Source organism: Melanotaenia boesemani, chromosome 11 (assembly GCF_017639745.1).
Source record: "Melanotaenia boesemani isolate fMelBoe1 chromosome 11, fMelBoe1.pri, whole genome shotgun sequence".
Taxonomy (NCBI): Eukaryota; Metazoa; Chordata; class Actinopteri; order Atheriniformes; family Melanotaeniidae; genus Melanotaenia; species Melanotaenia boesemani.
Window position 1 is genome coordinate 20,362,419 of NC_055692.1, and position 21,601 is coordinate 20,384,019.

At 38.0% G+C, this 21,601-nt stretch overlaps 2 protein-coding genes across 5 annotated transcripts in view; both read left to right on the top strand.

Annotated features, from left to right (window-relative positions):
* The window catches only part of sv2ca (synaptic vesicle glycoprotein 2Ca), a 35,738-nt gene extending 18,489 nt beyond the window's left edge, over window positions 1-17,249 (top strand). For 3 of the 4 annotated variants that reach the window (XM_042000300.1, XM_042000302.1, XM_042000304.1), the window contains 10 exons: window positions 300-451; window positions 9,224-9,357; window positions 9,833-9,922; window positions 10,370-10,480; window positions 10,618-10,706; window positions 11,019-11,183; window positions 11,344-11,477; window positions 11,974-12,180; window positions 12,543-12,702; window positions 12,869-13,832. In XM_042000300.1, coding sequence (XP_041856234.1) covers window positions 300-451; window positions 9,224-9,357; window positions 9,833-9,922; window positions 10,370-10,480; window positions 10,618-10,706; window positions 11,019-11,183; window positions 11,344-11,477; window positions 11,974-12,180; window positions 12,543-12,702; window positions 12,869-13,052 — 1,426 coding nt within the window. In that variant the 3' untranslated portion in view covers window positions 13,053-13,832. Of the gene's footprint in view, window positions 1-299; window positions 452-9,223; window positions 9,358-9,832; window positions 9,923-10,369; window positions 10,481-10,617; window positions 10,707-11,018; window positions 11,184-11,343; window positions 11,478-11,973; window positions 12,181-12,542; window positions 12,703-12,868; window positions 13,833-17,151 lie in introns of those variants that run through there. The other variant, XM_042000303.1, reaches the window with a different exon arrangement.
* The window catches only part of iqgap2 (IQ motif containing GTPase activating protein 2), a 35,904-nt gene continuing 31,108 nt past the window's right edge, over window positions 16,806-21,601 (top strand). The window contains exons 1-2 of the mRNA XM_042000299.1: window positions 16,806-17,113; window positions 20,588-20,687. Coding sequence (XP_041856233.1) covers window positions 17,068-17,113; window positions 20,588-20,687 — 146 coding nt within the window. The 5' untranslated portion in view covers window positions 16,806-17,067. The remainder of the gene's footprint in view (window positions 17,114-20,587; window positions 20,688-21,601) is intronic.

The window sequence follows — 21,601 nt, forward strand, 5'->3', positions numbered from 1 at the left end:
TTACATTTATGAAAAAATACTTTGCCAAATATCAATGGAACAAGCCTTAAAATTTGTTAGAATGAAAGGTAAATAAATAAATAACAAAACGGGCAAGTCAATGTCAGATTTCTTTCTTTTTCATCTTAATGAAAAATGCAGTCCACAAACTGAATTGTGGGATTAAACCTGTAATTACGGTGGTTGCAAACAAATGAAGCATGGAAAACCTGGGGATTAATAGAGCTGTAAAGTATCTGTCCTCACTACATCTGCCTCTCTCATACTAACCTTCCTGTCTCATCCTCTGGTTCTTACAGGATAGGAGGTGCTGTGCCCATTGTTTTCTCCTTCTTTGCAGAGGTGTTGTCCAGGGAGAAAAGAGGAGAACACCTCAGCTGGCTGTGCATGTTCTGGATGATTGGAGAGATCTATGCATCTGCTATGGCCTGGGCCATCATACCACACTATGGTGAGTTGTAAAGTTCACAGTTCTACAGTATTGACTTTGCAGGGGATCTTCAAGACAAATAGGGCTGCAGTAAAGCAAGACTTTTTTTTAATTCTTCTGTATAGATGCAGACAGCCTTAATTACTGAAATTAATGGTGGATTTCTCAATTAATCAGAAAAAATGTCCGACAGTTATGTATTGAAAAAGTCATACCAAGTGAAACCTTTTATATGATTAAGGTCAATAGCCTACCCGATGCAGAGGAATGTGACTTTATGGTAAGCTTCTGATTGCTCACAGTTACAAAACTGTAAACCCATCCCATGGTCATAGGTTAAGGTATCAGTTTTATCTGCTGATGAATCAATCACTTAATAGATCTAAGCAGCTGCAGGCTGCAAGAAGTGAAGGTTTAGAGATTAATATATGCATGGATGCCATGGACATGGACTTAAAGGGAGAGGGTGGGTCTGTGGGATAAGAAAGGTGTTACGTATGACAACACTGCCATCTAAGAAAAAATGACTGTGGTCACTAGTGAAAGGATGTTTGGAATTTCACTTTTATTTAATATAGGAAAACCAAAGACTCAGATGGAGGTCAAACTCATGACATACCTGTATCAATCCACCAACATGTTTACTCACACAGCCATTTTATGAAGTTGGTAGTTGTTGATAATGCTATCAGAAGATGATTATACTTTTCCTTAATGTCAGTCCCACTGAAAAAATGACCATAATGCAAACATTTAACCAACTTCTTCAAACAGTTGCAGAAAAAAACAATACTTTTGAACTTTTTCTTAACATGTGTGTCCACTGAACACTTCTTTTAATTAACACTATATAACTTTACAACCTTTCAACTCAGTGCTTCTGCCTTTGTGCTTTGACGGCACACCGACATTCATTATGTACATTCCTGGAGCCACTGGTGCCATGTATCATCAAGAGGCTGAGAAACTGCACCTCGCACCTTATTCGTTTTTAGCCCAGGCCATCACGTCACAGCATTTTGCACCATGTCACACACCAACACCTGGATATCACATACTGGCTCTTTTAACCCATAAGAGCCAGACATGACATATTTGTGACATACAGTTTCTGAGACATTTTGCTTCAATTTATGGTATAAACTTTGCTCAAAATCATGTTGAATACAATCTGATACTCGTCTTCTGTCCCCCAATAGATACCCAGAAGCAGAAAACCATATTATAATATTTTTAATAGAATATAATAGAACAGAATAGAAATACTTTATTAATCCCTTTGGAGAGTCCTCAGGGAAATTTGGGTACCAGCAGCAATACAACACCAACAGTAAAGCAGGACAAGCACAAGACACAATATATACAGGTACAAAGCAAAGTAGAGGCAACAAGGTGCAAGAAAAGCACAAATAGAATGCAATAAATAACAATAAGATAAGTTAAATAAAACAATATAAACAAGCACTGCACACAGTAGAGGTGGTACAGATTCCTAGTTCACTATTGCACGTATAAGTTATTGCAACTGTTTGTATATATATATATATATATATATATATATATATATATATATATATATATATATATATATATATATATATATATATATATATATATTTGTATATCACATGGTAATAAATGGTAGATATCCCTCCCAAAGCAATGTTAATTTTTTTTGTTACATTTAGTTAAAGGGCCAAATAAAGACCTCATATTTAAAAAATTTGACTTTTCTTACCATTTTTTCATGGGCCGGGTCTTAATGGATTAAACATGTACCCAGGCCATTTCAGCAAAGAAACACAATAGAATATTATCAGAGGAAGTGAGGAAAGGAAAGAGAAAAAGTGACAGAGCAAGAGATAAAACAAGATTCAGCATGAAACTGACTCTTACTGGTTGGAGAGAGCTCAGATAAGAGACAGGATGCAAGACTGAACAAGATGATGTTTGATAAAGTGAGAAAATCTGTTTAGTAATGATTCTTTAAAATGAAAAGAAAGAAAACAAAACAAAAGAACAAAAGAAAAAAAAAAACAAAACAAAATAAAAATTAATGGAATGCTCAAAGGGAATGTACAACATTGCGCATTTTATGTGAAACATTAAATAGGTTGAAATCATCTCTTTGTGGAGATTACAGACTTTTGTATCTTAACTGATCTAAGCAATAGACAATTTTCTCTTTTGTGACATGTTGAAAGACCCCCTCACCACAAAAAAAAAAAAAAAAAAAAAAATCCATGTTGACTCTGGGGAATTGGCTTTCAAAGTAATGTTTTTATTTCTTTCCTGCTTTTAACCTGCTGTCCCTTCGCTTTACTGCTTCCTTTATCTCTCCTCCTGTTTTGTACTCTCCACATCTCTCTGTCTAACTCTGTCCTTCCTTTTATTACCTCCTCTCTCCGTCTCTGCAGAGTGTTCTTCTTGATCAAGCATAATTAGGTTTTTCTCCTTGCTCTAATAGGACAAAGCTACATCTAGAGGTGATTTATGGCCAGACCATTCTTTAGCCAACCCATGACGTCAGCGTGTGTGCTGCTGAATGTTGCACGGGTGATGTTTTACTAGGGCTACAGACACACATAGGTCTTCCTCAAGGAAAATTGAAGGCAATAACATTTGACACTGGAAGAGGTCATTCAAGCACATGCACCCACACACAAACACACAAAAAAAGATCTTTCCATGAAAGGTCTTCCTAGTTTTCTGACACATCACTCAATGGCGTACTGTTGTTCACTGCTGCAGATCCTTTTACAAGCATGCACAGAAACACACTGGTAAAGGACTTGCAAAACCCTCTAAAACCAGAACGTCATGAGAACATTCTGCTCTTTCAGATCTGTTGATATCATAATGAATGGATGGTAGTGTCTTACTTTGCTCTTATTCTCTCTGACACTCACGAGCACTCTGCCTCTCTATCTCTGAGAGGGAACCACGTGTCTTGCATACACACTCCAAAATTTACCAGTTTTATCTTTTCCCTGAAGTGGTGCAGTAACTCCAGCCAACAGCATCATGATGTGTGGGCAAAAAGACTACAGCATGCATGCTTTTATGCATAACTTTAAACAAAACATGGAAGTGTAACTGATTTGTAAGATTACAAGTAGCTGAACACTGTTGTCCATCCATCCATTTTCTACACCGACTTTATCTAATTCAAGGCTGTAGGGGGGTTGGAGCTAATATCAGCTACCATTGGGTGAGAGGAGGGGAGCACAATGGATAGGTCACCAGTCCGTCACAGGGCCAGGAAAAAAGACAAATAACCATGCACACTTAAACTAACTCCCAGAGTCAATTTAGCATAATCAAATTAACCTGACATGTACTTTGTGTTTGAACTGTGGAGGCAAGCCAGAGCGCTCAGAGAGAGAACCCGTGCATGCATGGAGAGACCATGCAAACTTAGAACTGTCATTTATCTTGCTCACTCCTAATGTCTCCCAAAAGCCCCCTGCCAGACGCACAGCTGAAGCACTGAAGGAGGTCTGCTCAGCATAGATTCTCATCACACTGATAGAAGAATTTTAAGATTTTACTTGCTGCTAAGTGAGATCACTTCCATAGAGAAAAACTAAAATATAAAGTTTAAAGATTTCACATTTTGCTTATTGATGGGTTCATAATTTCCTTTATGGTTTTTTTTCTAAAAAGAATACCATTTTTAAGGGTCTCTTGTTACCCTCTCTCGGTCAAACTCTGCTCCAACCTCTAAAGTTTCAGATTTTATTGCATTAGAATAGCAGGGGAAAACCTTCCTGACCATTAAATAAAACTTTGCACTTGCAACTTTACAAAGATTAATTTGAGGTCAACTTTAGTTTAAAAAAAAACAACCATAGACATTTTTCAGAGCAAAGGTTGAATAAATCTCACTTGACCAAGCCAATAATTAAGAATAAAAATATTTATAAATAATAAAGGTTAGATGTAAGAAGGATGCCACAGAAGTTAATGAGAAAGTGATGTGTTTAAAGTAAAAGTGACTCTTTTAAACTTATGAAACTTATGAAAAAATAAGATCACAAGTTCTTAGAAAAATTCCCTACTTCTGATCAGCATGCTGGTCTGTGAATCAATAATTATGTAGATTGTAAGGCTCAGTCTATATTTTTCACCAATAAGACTCAACTTTAACACTCTAGCTTCTCCTTTTGCACAGATATCGTAATTAGTATCTACAAAAAAGACTGAGAAAGTGACAGCAACATGCCAAGGGGCTCAAAATAGTATTTCACAAGCCAGTGGGTGGCTTAACTTTGTCTGAAACCAGTTCACTTCACAGCTACCTACTCAAGTACTTACAAAGCCGTCCATCCATCTATCCATCCGTCCGTCCGTCCGTCTGCCCGTCCATCCATCTATCCATCCATCCATCCGTCCGTCCGCCCGTCCATCCATCTATCCATCCATCCATCCATCCATCCGTCCGCCCGTCCATCCATCCGTCCGTCCGTCCGTCAGTCCGTCCGTCCGTCCGTCCGTCCGTTCATCCATCCATCCATCCATCCATCCGTCCGTTCATCTGTCCGTCCTCCGTCCGTCCATCTATCCATCCATCCGTCCTTTCATCCATCCATCCATCCATCCATCCATCCATCCATCCATCCATCCATCCATCCATCCATTCATCCGTCCGTCCGTTAGTCCGTCCGCCCGTCCGTCCATCCATGCATCCATCCATCCATCCAACCATCCTTCCGTCCATCCATCCATCCATCCATCCATCCATCCATCCATCCATCTATCCACTTCAGTCAAAGATTGCTGAATCAGTCATCCGTAGACTCAATCAATTATGTGTATAATCCCTATAATGAGATTTCCAGTGGTACGAGGGAAACACTAACCCTAGGGGACAGGAAGTCATGCTACATTTCTGTAGAAAAGGCAGTCACTGCTTAACAACTCTCTCCCTTTTTCTCTTTGCTACTCTGTATCTTTATTTTTATTTCACTGGGTCACTCCAGATATGCTTACCTCAGAGCTGGACTGATCCTTTTTGTGGTCCACTGCTTTGATCTTAGTGAGGACTTGAGAAGCAGAGTTCTGAATAAGTTGCAATGTATAAGTCAGCAATATGAGCAAACCATAAAACCAATTAAAATAAAAACATTTATTGTCTTAATTCATTTCACAGACCTGGTTTTTATTTTTGTTAGACATGATGAGAATTTTTCATTTCTTGCCCAATATCTTTGGAAACCATTTAATTTTTAGCAGCTATCAAAGTCGGATTTTAATACGCTACATGATTAATTCCAAGCAGCCTTTTTCTGGCAAAACCATTAGCATTAACCCCCTCCCCACCCCATGGCTCCCCTCCTACGCCTGTTGATGGATAATGGTGCTACATTCCCTTTGGAGCAGTATCTCCATGAAGCACGATCTGTGAAGAGACGTGGGAGGTCACGACAAACATGATGGCTCCTTTCTGTGCATACTATGCAAAAATAATAAAAAAAAGTCTCCAAGAGCCCCTTCAAAAGTCAAGGTACACTGTAAACTATACATTTAAAATTTGTTGTTTATAAACTGTTCAGTCTTTTCAGTTGTCATAAACAGAATAAGTTTCAGCACCCAAAAATGTAGGAAATAAATCCATGTTTGAGAGACAAAACAGTCATCTACAAATTTAACTGGATTTAAAGCTGCACTTCAATTTAATCTGACATTTAGTGCCACTCTTAGCAAATTTATTTGGCTTATTACCTCTAAATTTTAGATGTTTTTTTTTATGTACTTTGCAGCATTTTCTATGGTAATAATGTTAAAAATAAATGTTCTCTGCTAGAGTAAATGAAAACACATGATATTTTTGTATGTGTTTGTGTAATTACTTGTCTAGTTGTGGGTGGGAGTGTGACATGACATTATGTTGTGTCAGTGTAATCTGTATGTGGTTACCCATATTATTTTTTGTGCTGTTTTCTCTGTAAGTGCACATATCCACAATGCTTTTACATGTTAGTGTAGATTTGTGTTTCCTCGTGTGAGTGTGTGTGTGTGTGTGTGTGTGTGTGTGTGTGTGTGTGTGTGTGTGTGTGTGTGTGTGTGTGTGTGTGTGTGTGCGTGCGTGCGTGCTTGTTACAATGATGGATGAGTCTGGAAGACCGCCTGTGGGCTGAAATCAGGTATAACAAGATTTAACTTAGCAGAAAACAGTCAATTCTATTCCTACACATTCAATTAACCCGTCCCTGTGCACTTCTCTCCGCTTCCTCTGCAGAGCCATTTATCTGAGCTCACACATCCCTCTGTACAGACTGTTGAGTGTTCCCATTTAAATGCCATCTTTTATTTGCAGTTCCTTTGTGTTTGCAATGTGATATTCACACTTAACATTTCGAATTAGCCTTCAAGTTCAAGTGGTTCCCTCTCTGGTAAAGATGTAATATGTAATATATAATAAATATGTAGTGTAATATTTATGGTCAGATCATGAATAGAATAGTAATATCTACAATACATCTAATGTTGTTTGATCAACACATGGTTTCAAGACATATTAACAATACTGTTCTAAAGGCTTTCAACACTCTTGTAGAAGAACAATTTGGTCGACAACTAAGTACAGAATGCAAAGAATACGGCGCTTCTCAGGATGTGTCAAACACATAAATGACACCTGGCAACAGTTACAAATGACTAAGAGGCAAAAAAAAAAAAAAAAGATCTACACATGGTTTTCTTCGATCTTGCCAATGCCTTTGGGTCAGTGCCTCATGAGATGTTGTGGACAGCCTTCAACTTTTTCCAAGTCCTAGAGGGCATCACAAGGCTTGTCAAAGCCTACTCCACAACCTACAGTACTGCATTGCAATGCTGACAGTCTGCCTGCCAACACCTGGAGATTGGCGTTTTGGCGGGCTGCACTGGCTTTCACCTTGGCAATGGAACTCATAATTCGAGCATTTGATGGGTGGTTGGAGGGGAGCGGTTGCAGAATGGCCTACATCTTCCCCTAATCAGGGCATATATGGACGACATGCACCAAATGCCTGCTGAATAAACTCCAGAGAAACAGTGAATGGGCACGAATGCAGATCAAAACCAGCAAATGCCACAGTATCTCCAACGTCCAGGGCCAGCTTGTCAGTGAGAAGTTTTTATGTGCAATAAACAGTTGACCTGGTAATTTCATACTTAACTACAAAACTTCATCCATGCCAAGGTTGTGCACACAGCGGTGTCCATATGTTTATTTACCCCAAGTGTTTTATTCATTTTCATACTTTCTCACCACCTTGATCAACTGTTAAATAAAACTACCTGTTCAACCTCACATCGGCGGAAATACAGAAGTGACAACTTTACATTTCACACTTTTCCACGTTAACCATCTCAGATGTCCGACCAATCATGCAATACTTCTTGGAGCACCACAGAAGAAAGTTCTGCTGTGCTGTCGAGAACAAGCCGCAAGATTTCCCCAACCATGTCCGCTAGAACAAAATGATGTAATTTTGTTTTCATGGCCTTGAGAACGAGAAAAAAATTCTAGCTTCTTGCAGAGTATGTAACAGGACTTGGTGCGGCCTATCTCTGTCTGTGAAGTTGCCCTGCCCATGCCAAATACCTGGAGAGACTGGCAAATGCCAAAGTGAGGAAGTGGTTTGAACTACCAAGATAGCTCATCAGCGTAAACCTATATGGGAATGGAGCCCTCTCTGCCAATCTCAAACCTGGTTATTGAGTACAAATTGGCCAAGACTGGAAAAGCACCTTACAGAATCCTGGGGTTGATTTGTGAGAGGTGTGGCTCCCACCCTATTAACAGCGAAGAAATGAAAGCTAGTCACAGCAGTTCCTGAGGCAAAGACAGCCCTGAAACACCAGGACATAGTGGGGCAAGTCCAACATTACAGAAGGGGCCTTGGGTTGGGTGTACCAGCACCCACATGGCAAAAGGCAGTGACCAACCTGCACCCAGTGCTAGTCCTTTGGTCCAAATCCTGTCGGTGTGTCTTCATTGTTGAGCTGACAGTCCCTTGGGAGGATGAAGCCTTTGTAAGGAAAAGGCTGTGATACACAAATTTAGCAGCTGAATCAGAGGATTAGGACTGGAATGTAAAAGTGTGGCCAGCGGAGGTGGGCTGTAAAGGCTTTGTAGCCAGTTCCATCACAAGGCTACTGAAGGAGTTGGGAATCAAAGGGCAGGCCCAAAGAAAGCCCATAAAAGAACTTGTCAGTGTCGCTGAGAGAAACAGTCATTGGCTGTGGTTGAAGAGGGGGGAATTTGTATGGGCCCTTAATGCTACTGCCTAACTACCTCATTATGATTGCAAGCAAACAGAGAGACATACCAAATCAGATGTCACCCGGTCAAACAAGATCTGCATCAGGTACTGAGGAACCAGGTTACTATGGTAAGAAATGGGCTACTGGAACACAAAATAGATGCCACTGGACACGAGATGCAAACAAGGCAGTGTTGGAATGCTACTACTCTAGTAACCCTAGTGAGCGGGGCTACATGAACAGAATGTGGTATATATGGATACTTCGATACCCACATTCTGCACTTACATCGAATTAACTCATGGCTCAGCGTCCCAACATTCGCAAACGGCAACTGCTATCACAGTTATAGATTGAGGAGATACAACAAACTAATGCTACAGCAAGGGGGAGCTTTTTGAATTTGAGCTTCAGGGATTCAAAGTATTGTCCAGAAGTTTTCTTAAATGATGATGTATTAAAACAACTTCAGATAAATTCTTCCTGAAATATTTTTAAATTTAAATTTATCAATATCTGCTGTTTTCTTTTTCTTTACAGGTTGGAGCTTCAGTATGGGCTCAGCATACCAGTTTCACAGCTGGAGGGTGTTTGTAGTTGTTTGCGCACTGCCATGTGTGTGTGCTGTGGTCGCTCTTACCTTTATGCCAGAAAGTCCAAGATTCTACCTAGAGGTAAACTAACCTTTCGGAATACTTAAAAAATATCCAGACTAAAGCTGTCCCAATCTCTTCTGAATCCGATGCATTGTACCTAAAAGAAAGGCGTATCACAGTTCAGAGTCATTGTGCACAACTTTATACATTTATCAATCAACAATAAGCATCTGTCAGTCAAATCGAGGGACTTAAACATTTTCTAGCAGATGAATATTATACCAAAGCAATGTTTCTAATGCAGAACTCTTAAAAGAGCCTTTTTTGTGACTGGAAAACAGAAGCGTAGGTCTATGATGGTAGATAGATTGGCTGCTGTAGGAAAATTACCCTTTGAAGTGAAATGAGTCACCATTGTTGTGACGCTTCTCATGGAGAAATCAAAGGACCATATTCAAGAACAGTAATTGTGAAAACCAAGCTGTTGCTGTGAGACTGCTCCTGTGAGTGTATTTCATCTTTTCCGTCACCTCCTGGCTTTCCATCCTGTCAGGTGGGGAAGCATGATGAAGCCTGGATGATCCTCAAACAGATCCACGACACCAACATGAGAGCACGTGGGCAGCCGGAGAAAGTCTTCACCGTGAGTGTTTGTTTCTGCAGTGTGCAGTCTTGGCTGGGTTTCCTGATGCTTAAGTAAGCAAAGAGGCTTATATTCTGCCACTGCTGGGACAGGTTTTAATGCTTTCACAGCACAGGATCATGTCTAAATTATGATGGTTCTGAAAGCTGTTTTGTGTCATTCAGGCTTATTTGCAGTGTGAGCTGCTCTCAAAGTAAGCTGCTTAGTCAACACATGTTTCTTGAATTGATAATTTACTACACATTATTCATCTATATTCTCCTTTTTGATTCTGATTTGATGTTCATTGCAATTCCTGCATTTTTTTAACTTCATTCTTTTGGTAACAAGTGAAATAATTACATAGCAATGTAAGAAATATGAATAATGTTAAGTTATAAACATTGCTTACATGTAGCGTTAACTTTACATTTGTAAATATCATCATACATTTGATCTCTAATTTAGGTAAACAGGATCAAGATCCCCAAACAGCTGGATGAGTTAGTTGAAATGGAATCGGAATCTGGAAATCCTGTTTCCAAGGTTTTCTTTAGGATAAAGGCTGAAGTACATGGGGTAAATCTTCACCTTTTTATGCATTTTAAAATAGAATGTTATTTTGGCTTATCATCATTCCTTTTGTTCAGTATTTATATTCACCACCTCAGTTAAAATAAAAAAAATCTAATAAAATGTCTCTCATTCCTTAATAGATCTATCTGAACCTTATGAAATGCTTCAACTACCCCATGCAAGAAAACATGATGCGACTGGCTGTAGTGTGGTTTACTTTGTCATTTGGGTAAGACTCTTTCTGATGTCATTTTTTCTATAGAAAAAGCAGACAAGTGTCTTTGGTCAGGTAATAGCTGTAGAGAGTCTGGCTCATGGCGACATTGCATTTCTGTCATCTTCATTTCTCTGCTGTAAGTTGCATGGTCTCAAAATCAATCACAGTGTGTAGATCAATACTGTTTCACTGATGTGCAGAGAAAGGAAGGAAAGAGATACAGATAAAAAAGGGAGAAAAGAGGTTAAAAACAGCCAGCTATAGCTGGTCAGCTGTTCAGTTAATTCCTCACATTCTCATATCATTGTGCCCCTGTTGTTGCAGGTATTATGGGCTCTCTGTCTGGTTTCCTGATGTCATCAAACACCTTCAGGCAGATGAATATGCCTCTAAAGTTAAATTCTACAGCGATGAGCGCATTGAAGGCTTTACCTTTAACTTCACCCTGGAGAACCAGATCCACAAAAACAGCCTCTTCATTAATGACCAGTAAGATATGTCAACTTGCCTCCAGGATTAAAGATTGAAAAATCTTACTGAATGATTTTCTTACTGTTCTTACAGTAGAATATGATCTCATTGTCTTGAAGCCAAATGTGTGTTTCTATGCTGATGTTTAAGTGAACATAACCCAACATTTGTCCTTCAGATTCATCAATATGAAGCTGAAGTCGGTCAGCTTTGTCGACTCAACCTTTCGAAACTGCTACTTTGATGACGTGACCTCAGTGGGCTCCTTCTTCAGGAACTGCACTTTTGTCGATGCATTCTTCTTCAACACAGGTGATTCATTAGAATAGTAAAAAAAAAAAAAAAAAAACCCCAAAAACAAACAACAAAACAACAAATTTTTAAAACAGTTGTTGCACTGTGTAACTTCAAGTTCAAGCTTATTATTCTTTGTCCTGTACAGAAAATTAGAAAAGCATAAAACACAATCAATAAACAGCATAAAAATGGTTGTCATGATTTTTATTTATTTATTTATTTTTTTTTTTTACTTTGCACACCAGTAGGATTTTTAGCATCTTACCATTAACAAGGTACTCCCTCCTAAAAGCATACCATGCATGTAGACTTTTAGAGCCCTGGAAAGCACCATCAGCAGTAGGCTTCTTCAACCTTTGAAATGTGTTGATAGAATCAAATTAAAAATGGACGTACAGTTCTCAGAACATTAGTTTGACATGGTGTCATGAATCATTTTTGCTTCTCACTTTTGTCATGTACACAGTATAACGTGTTTTTTTGTGTGTATGTGTGTTTATTATGTTGGCAGATATTGATGATTCCAAGTTGATTGATGGCACAGAGGTGATCAACAGCACTTTCACCCACAATAAGACAGGATGCCAGATGACATTCGATGATGACTACAGTGCGTACTGGGTTTACTTTATCAACTTCCTGGGCACCTTGGCTGTTCTGCCCGGAAACATTGTGTCTGCCCTTCTCATGGACAAAATTGGACGCCTGTCCATGTTAGGTAAGAAAGGGGAATACAGTTTATCAAATCAAATCAAATCAAATTTTATTTATTAAGCACTTTTAAACAAGAGCAGCACAAAGTTTTTTTACACAATAAAAACAAGCGTTTGCATATTAAAAAGACTAAAGCAATTTAAATACACACCGATCCCTGTCTCTCTCTCTCTCTCTCTCTCTCTCACACACACACACACACACACATATATGCACACACACCCATCCTTTAACTGAACTTTAATATAAAAAATAAATCAACATCTGGCACTGACACTGCTGTGAGGAAACAATATCTTGGGTGACTGCTTTAAAGAGTAGAAATCATTTTGAAACTGACTTTGCATGTGTTTGCATGTCCATCAGGTGGCTCCATGGTTCTTTCTGGCATCAGCTGTTTCTTCTTGTGGTTTGGCACCAGTGAGTCCATGATGATTTTCATGTTGTGCTTGTACAATGGCCTGAGCATCTCTGCCTGGAATTCGTTGGATGTGGTGACCACTGAATCCTTCCCAACTGTCAGGAGGTGAGAAGACAAACATGAATACAAATACAGATGATGAACTTACTTGTGGATTTAAAGAATACACAAACAGATAAATTGCAAACATTTTTTTCCATTCAGTCACCTTCAGCATATTTCTTATACTTCTTTACTTTCTCCTTTTTTGTCTTGGTTTTTGTCTCACCAGGGGAACAGGCTTTGGGTTCTGTAATGCTCTTTGTAAGCTGGCTGCAGTCCTGGGAAACCTGATTTTTGGTTCTCTTGTCGGCATCACCAAGGCCATCCCGATCCTCTTGGCATCATCTGTGCTTGTGGGGGGAGGCCTGGTTGGACTCCGGTTGCCTGACACCCGGGCGAATGTCCTCATGTAACATCAGTGTCAGGTTTGCCAACTAGGATAAAAACCAGTGAGTCCTTGAGGAAGCTCAGAAAGCTTTAGAGAAAGGAGTGCAAGTTTTTTGCTTCATTAGTTTCTTACTACTATCAGTCAAATATAACTTAGGTTTCATTATACAAACCACATCCTTGTTATGTTATTATAGGCTCAGTTATTAAGTAGACAATTTGTCTGGAAGTTTCACATAACTGAAATGAGAATTTGTCTAGGTTTCGAAGCTGACACTTTAGTTGAAGTTTTGTTTGTATGGTTTCACCCTCTAGCTGCAGTCATAACCTTGCATGAAGACACAGCATGGTTGGAGCTCAAGGCTTTTAATATTGATACAGTCTTATTAAGACAAGCCAGATGGAGAGAAAAGTGAAAAACAAGCTGTAATGAGCACAACCAACCTGCTGTGTGACAACGCAGGGAATACATGATCAGGCAGAGCGGACTCATTGACAGCTGGTTTACTCACCGAACCCACACACACAGCACTGGGCATGTGTGCAGGAAATCATCATACAGAAATGAATAAAAATAATTTTAAGAAATTAAAAAAAAAAAAGAAGAAATGAACAAGTACATAACTCTCAGTTGCCATCATACACTTTTCAGCCTAATACTTAAATGAAACTGCACACATAATACTGTATCTTGATCCATGATATTTTCTCTGACATCTTCAACCTTTCTAAGTAGATCATTTGTATAGGAGACTGAGCCCTTTGAATTATGCACCCGTCTCTGAATCAAAAAGGCCATACTGAAAGAAAAAAAAAAAAGCATTTTCTTGTACCAATTACTGTGTAAAATTGAACCGAAGGGTTGCAAACTTCTTTCTTCTGCGTAAATGCAGAAGTTGGAATGATGATGAATCTTGTCCAGTTGTTGCTATCCCACATCCCACATCCATGTGTTGTATTGTTATTGTACAAAATGCTCTGCGATGAGCTCTCCTTCTCATTTAGTTTTGTGTTAAATCCTGCTTGTGGCAGTGACGTGTACTGTGTCCTGCTGCTTCCTTTTAAAAATGATGAATGGCCTTTTTAAATGTGCCTCTCCCTGGCTGGTGCAGTCAGTGTGTTGTCATGTGCTGTCCAAAGGCTACAAGAAATAAGAAACAGACAGAATAATATATATATATATATATATATATATATATATATAGTGTCATTATGCAGTTTGTTTTTAAAACTAAAACTTCAGTGAGGATTGTTTAGGGTATTATGACATTGAATTAGAAATACTAACAGATACTAGAAAAAAAGAAAAATGTTGCTGCTTTCATAGTTTCATAATGCTCTGAGACATCAATTTAGACTGATTATTATTATTTTATGTTTTGTCTTTTTTTCCAGATAGATGAACTAAAAAAATAAAATAAAATAATAATAAAAAAAAAAACCCAGCACTTTCAGTCCTGTTTAATTTGTACCTGTAGACTGTAGCCAATGCTCTCCAGGATTTCTCTAAAGTTGTGATATCTGTAATTGCAGCATTATTGTGATTTGCTCATCCACCGCGATGGGCTAAGTCACAGCCAATCAAAAAGAAAAGAAAAGAAAAGAAAAGAAAAGAAAAGATGTGATACCGGAATATTCACAATGAAAACCTTAACTTCTGTCCCACATGACTTGAAAATATATATGCTCAACATAGATTTTTTGACCCTAGGATATACATATTTTTTAAGTAGAACATGGTATACTGATTCTGGATAAAAAAAAACAGTGACCCATGTCCTACACTGTTGACTGCTGTCCGTGGAAACAGTAAGTGGTGGAGTGATCTGCTGGATGTGTTGAAAAGTTGGTAGAAGTTTAATCTGATAGTTGGAATGAGAAAAAAAAATGTTTTGTGATATTTGATGTATAGCTTTAACTATATGTATTGTATTATTTTTTTGTGTGTGTGTAAGACAGCAAGATATTGAGAGTATCTTAAGTGTGTGTGTCTGTGGTCTGAGGTCTGGATTGACCCATTTGATTGGGGGGGGTTGGGTGGTAAATGGATGCATGAATGTATATTGTGTACATATCAAAACTTATATAGATGAAGCTCTGGGTTAAATCTGTCAGGGCTTCTTGGCTCCTGTTTCCTGATTTGTCTAAGGGACAGTTTCACCTGCTGTATCTCTGTTGTACATCTTCATGTGTTGTTGGCTTTCACCTGCTACTGATGTGTGTGCGCAAACTTGCATGTATGTAAGAAAACTTCAGTTCTTCTATGTTTATTTTTGCATTCTTCCTGTAATTTATCCAGGCAGACAATAATGGGAATATTCAGATTTTTGTCCAGGAAAAATGTGAATGTATCACTCTTGTTGGTTCTGTTTAACCATTTTATGGCGGTAGTCAAATGTATGTGAGCTATAAAGTTGTGTACATTAACATAACGGGCCTGAGAGTCAGAAGATGAATGAGATGTGTGTTCAAAGGTCCGTAAGTGTGAATATATGTGAAGATATAGTTGCCAAATGATGTCCTGTGAATAACATAAAATACCGGAAAGACAGGGGCTGCAGACTTTGCTGCTTTTGAACACACACACACACACACACACACACACTCTCTCTCTCTCACACACACATACACACACACATATATATATATATATAAATAAATAAAAGTTATGTTCTCTAGCAAATTATCCTTTGTTTTTATTTCATACTTTATCTTCTTAAATCTCAAACTGAAATGAATTTCTATGCTTTTTATGACTAATTTGTTTGAACACACAATCTTGGGGAAAAACTATTTAACACAAAGGCAGAATACTCCTTTTTTTTGCTTAGTGGTTAATTTGCATTTATAGATGAGCACCTTCACAAAGTATTAAACATACTTGGCAGTTTATCTCAAACTGCAACCATCATAATTTAATGAAAAATGCATTTCGAAAGCCGTGTCGCATAGTAGAACCAATATTCTTTCTTGAGGCTTTGTATAATGACTATTACATATGAAGAATAAGAATCACCTCTTAGTATATATGACAATTAAATATGCACAGTACAATACAACAGGATGCTCATCTGAGATGATTTCAAAGCTGAATATTTATGTCACCTAGTGGCTAAAATTGAGCATTGACATGGTTACCATACCTGATTAAAGGCAAGAGAGAGTATTGATGCAAGAGGAAAAATACCTCAAATACTGGGTAACATGATTTTCTGCACAAAAAGTAGTTAATTTGTAAATGGGAGAACTTTGAATTATCTGGAAAAGCTGAGATTTCTTTTGGATCCTTGATAAGAAAATATGTGAAATTTATTTGCAAAAATCTAAAGTGAATATTAGTTATGATGAGTGCAAATTATAAATAATGCATTAATAAATCAAAAATTAAAACTAAAACAATAATCAAATAATGTTATGATGTAACTTAAACTGCATGTTTTTGGCATTAGTTCTGATTTCTGTAACTCTTTTTGTGAAACTCACAGTAGGCCTATTTTATTACAGACCCATAAAAAAAGAAGCACAAATCAGGGTAAAAGTCACACACAGATATTACTGAGCAGATCCTCTAAAATATCCCAAAAATTGGTTTACAATTGTCAGCGGGATTTGACGTTTGTCTCTCAGAAAGCACACCCGTTGCCTTGAAAGCTGCATAACAAAAAATGAGATGAAAATGAAAAATACTTCAGCCACCTTTTGACCAGCAGGTGGTGCCAGGTGCTACATCTACACCTACTGTCCCGTCAATCACTTCTGGGCAGAGGCAAGATAACGCCAAGCAGGAGCATTTTGTTCATGAGACAAGCACAACTGCTGCTCACCATGGGGTCTGACTACTGAAAGTCACATCGGGCACTTTGATGAAACTTCTGGAAACGGTTTTGCTCAGTTTTCGGCCTCCCCACCCATTTCTAAATATCGGTTACTTCATTCATGTCAATATATCCTGAGAGGGGCGGCTCACTGCTGAAACGTTAGCTTGCCGGCTGAAGTTATTTCCAGTTCAGACGAGTTCAGAAGTGGAGGAAACAAAGCAGGATGTACCATGAAGAAACTACAACGTTACCTAAGCCACGTTATGGAAGTAAGTAACATATTTTCTGACAGGTCTTTTAAACCTAACGGTGTTGACTCCTGACTTTACGTGGCCACGCGGGGTACCGGTTGAACACAAGTTAGCAGTAGGTGAAATGACATGGATGTCTGATGAGCAGCAGGTGGTTCACCTGCACCTGGCTCCAGTTTGCTGCAGGAGACCTGCCAGTCTCCAACAACGTGACACAGGAATGAAAAATGCTTACAACAGAAACTCGTTAAAAACACCATATCCAGGATATTAAGACTGTACGACCTTTAAAATGTACATTTTCTTTCCTCAATGTGTCCCACAGTGATTTTTTTTAATGTTTGACATGAGAAGGCAGCAGTTGAACATGGCTGCACATAAGGCTTTTTCTCATAGGTTAATCATTAACTTTAGACTTCTGTTGCTTTTGAGAAACTAACTGCATGAATAAGATGTGATTAAGTTATCTGATAAGAATTTTCAAAGAAATAAATAAACGAACATCTGCAAAATGTGTGCTGTAGGCATCTTGTCACTGACCTACATCTGTGGGCAAAGTGCAGCTTTTCAGTGCTGCTGTTGTGTGCTTTAATGTTCTTTTTTTTTAACTTGACTTGGATCATTCAATTTTATTGATCAACTCATACTACTGTAGTTCAACAGGAAATCAGAATGATTTAAGTTGGTTGTAAGTGCAGCAAATCTAAGTCTTTAATTAACCTTTAATGCATAATACAGCTCAAAGTTTACATAAGTAACCCCCCTGCATATGTTGTAATATATGGCATTGTTTCAAGAGTAGATTTATTCCTGCAAATAATTTAATTAAATGACACCAAGCTGTAGTTTGTGGATTAGCTGATGAAATGGACAAACGTAAAAAACAATTTATGTATTAATTTATTTTCCGTCTGTTCCCTGAAAAAGTCACAGTGGAGAAACCGCTACAGCTAAACAAAAGCATGAGTCATAATGACAGTGACTACAGCTCCGGTCCAGTGATCTTGTGACACACAAAAGCAACAAACTCACCCTGATAGTTAAATATAACACTTAGTGCAAGAGTGCAGACAAGCTCTTCCCGGAAGTGAGTGAGTGAGTAAGTAAAGCTTGTTTGTAAGAACTGTGCTGGGGCTGCAGTGACTGCCTCAGAGCAGCGCATTCGAATAAAGTTCATCCAAGTCATCTACACAGCTGGGCCACTTAATTATGGTTGCATTGCAGGATAATATGCTCATGTGGGTGTTAACATGTTGCAGCCAAATGGTGGGATGATTGTGTGTATCTGCATGTTTGGCCTGCGCCTGTCGTCACATGTGAGTATTATATGTCAAGCTTCTACTCAGACTTAGTGAACGGATGTCTCTGCAGGTGCACAGAATTTAAGAACGTGCCCTTGAGAGGTTTAAAAGATTCAGGTTGTCCCTGTAGATGCCTGATTTGAGAAGAAGTAACTTTATTTTTCCACATATAAACATGCTTTAATCTCCATTGTGTAGTTCCAAAAATAAGGAAAAAAAATCAATTAACCAAACAAACAAACAAACAAAAAAAAAAACAATATGCACGTATAATACTCATTTAGACATGCATTAACTCTAATAAATTTACATCTTATAAATAGATCAAGTGTCTTCATGTATGTTATTAAAGTTGGTCACTTTTGATTGCAGTGACAGAGGTCCACTTCTTTTTTTTTTTTTTTTTTTTTCCAGCTGTAGAGTTTAAGACAATCAGCAGGTTCAATGTATAATTTAGCATCATATCACTTATCACCTAAAGGGGGAAAAATGCTTATTGGCATCTCTATTTGTGTGCAATATCTCTATTTTTTTATTTATCTTTTTTCCTAATGAGGAAGATCTGAACCCTAAAAGCTATTCCAATTAATGTAAAGCCTCCGGTGGTATCCCATACTCCCGTGGGAGAAAGCTCTGTTCCTAAACCAAGCCCCTGGGACTGAAATGGTCTCTTCACTCAGCCATAAATAAAGAGATTTCATTGGATTAAAGTGGGGGTAAGGTGCATCTGTGGGGAGGAGTTCTCATTAAGCTGCAGGTATAGGTCAGCTCCCAACAGAAATCACTTGTTAGTTGGGCACCCCATGTGGGGCCGTTGACAACTTCTCATAACGGGTAAATTTTAGTCTGGTTCTATTTGAGTTAATGCTCTTGACAATTTACATACAGTGGATATAAAAAGCTTACTCAACCTTGTCAAAAGGCTCACATTTTTAACATTTTAAAAACTGGTACCACAACATGTGAAGTCTCCACTATTCTTCATATTCCTGGAATATGGGGTACAGTGGTCCAATGGGAGCCTTTTTTGCTAAAGAAAATCATCCATGCATGACTGCGATTTGAAGAAAAATCTTCCAAAAAGTGGAAAATGTGACCGATGAGACAAACCTTTTGGTCACAATTCCAGAATTTATGTTTGGCACAAAAAAAAAAAATTACATCATCAAAAGCACACCACAGTAAAGCATGGTGGTGGCAGTACCATGCTTTGGGTTTGCTTTTATTCACCTGAAAATGAGTCTTCAGTCAAGGTAAAATGAATAATGAATAGTTCTATATGCCAATGCTGCCAGATCTTCAGGCATCTGCTAGAAAGCTGAAGAGGAATTTGACACAACAATGACCCCAATAATGCATCCAGATCAGCAAAGCACTGGCTTCACAAGAAAGAAATGGAAGTTTTGGAGTGGCCCAAACCCAAACCTAGACAAAAATTCAACAGAAAATCTGTAGAGTGACTTGAAGAGGCCTGTGTGTGTAAAAGAGATGTTTATTGCAATCTCACAGATTTGGAGTGTGTTTAAAAGGAGGAGTGAGCAAATAATGCCAGGTCAAGATGCCCCTGCTGATAGTCTTTTATCCAAGAAAATTGAATGCTGTGATTAAATCAAAAGGTGCTTCAATAAAATATTAGTTTAAGTGTGTACACACTTATGCAACACTGTAAATATCTTTTCACCCCCCCCTAACAGATTTGTTTTTCAATTAAATTGTACAGATTATAGGTCACATTGGTTTTTGTCAACACAAAAACATGGCATTTTAACAGGAGTTATATTCACTGTAAGCTTGCTCTTCTTGGTAAATGTGACAAGATCATAGACTTATTTTATTACAAATGTCGTTTATTGTAAATGTCATTATTTAATATGTACAAAAAACATCTGCTTTTCATACAGTTTGAGTCTTATAGACTAAATTCAGAGAGAAAATTGCTGAAGATCCTGTTATGCATCATATAAAGTTATTTTTACAGTGTATTTTTTGAAAATATCACATCAAAAAGCTCTTTCTTATTAATGCTCTGTATGGATAGATAACACATGCATGAGTTTGAGCTGAGTTTATTTCTCATGTTTAACTTGATAAAACAACCCCTTGTTAACTTCAGTAACCTAATAAAAGTACTGCATACATGTCAAATAATAAAAAAATATTACGGGATTTTAACAATGTTTGCTTTAACCAGCCATTCAGGATGACGAGAGGCTGTCAGCAGAGGAGATGGATGAGAGGAGGAGACAGAACATCGCCTATGAGTACCTTTGCCACCTGGAGGAGGCCAAAAGGTAAAATTATTTGCCTTGCCAAAACTGTGCTGGTAAGAAATGTTCAAGTTGTGCTTTAGGGTTTGTTTACTCTTTTAACTACACTGAATAGTATCATTTCAACCTTTTTCTGTTTGATGAATACTGTTGCAAGGAATAGTTGAGGAGTAAAGGCATGGGGACACTAAGAGGAACATTGATGCATAAGAATACAATAGTATACAAATAAACTATTTGTAGCATGAAGCTGTAATGACAGCTGAAGGCAGACTTGTTTAGTTTTGATAAACAAGTCTAAGCTCTTGTGAGAACACATGAGATTAAGTCTGGAATATGCTGACCGGATGGAAGAGTGGCTCTTTGTCCACTATGGCCTTAAAATGTCTTTATAGCTGAAATAATCAAATTAAAAGCTTTATTTTTTACAAGATTTTTCTCTCAAAAATAATCCTGAAGACAGCATAATCACAACAATAATTCACAAATCTTAGAGGTCTCTGAAAAAAAGTTTAAACTAAACCACTTCCTGTCTTCTTCTCAAAGACATCCTACTTCACAGGAAGGAACAGGAAGTGTAATCATGCCTCTTCTTAACACAGCATTTGTTGCACCGCTGCCTAGTTGCATAGCTGTCCCGGGATTAATTATTTATGCATAATTCATAATACAATCATGCTTCTGCCACTGTTTTCCTTTAAACTTGTCTCACAGATTATTGTTTGACACGTTAACATGCTCTTTGACTCAATGTTGACTGAGCTTGGCTACATTATCTGCTTATGTCACAGGATAGTAAGCGTTTACAAGGCTAAAGTGAACAGATTCAGACATCCATCATAATCACTCAGATTGTGACACTTTTTATAGTGTTTTGTCAAAACTAGTGAAAGTTTATCATAGTTGTCTAAAGACTGTTTAGAGAAAATAATCTGTTG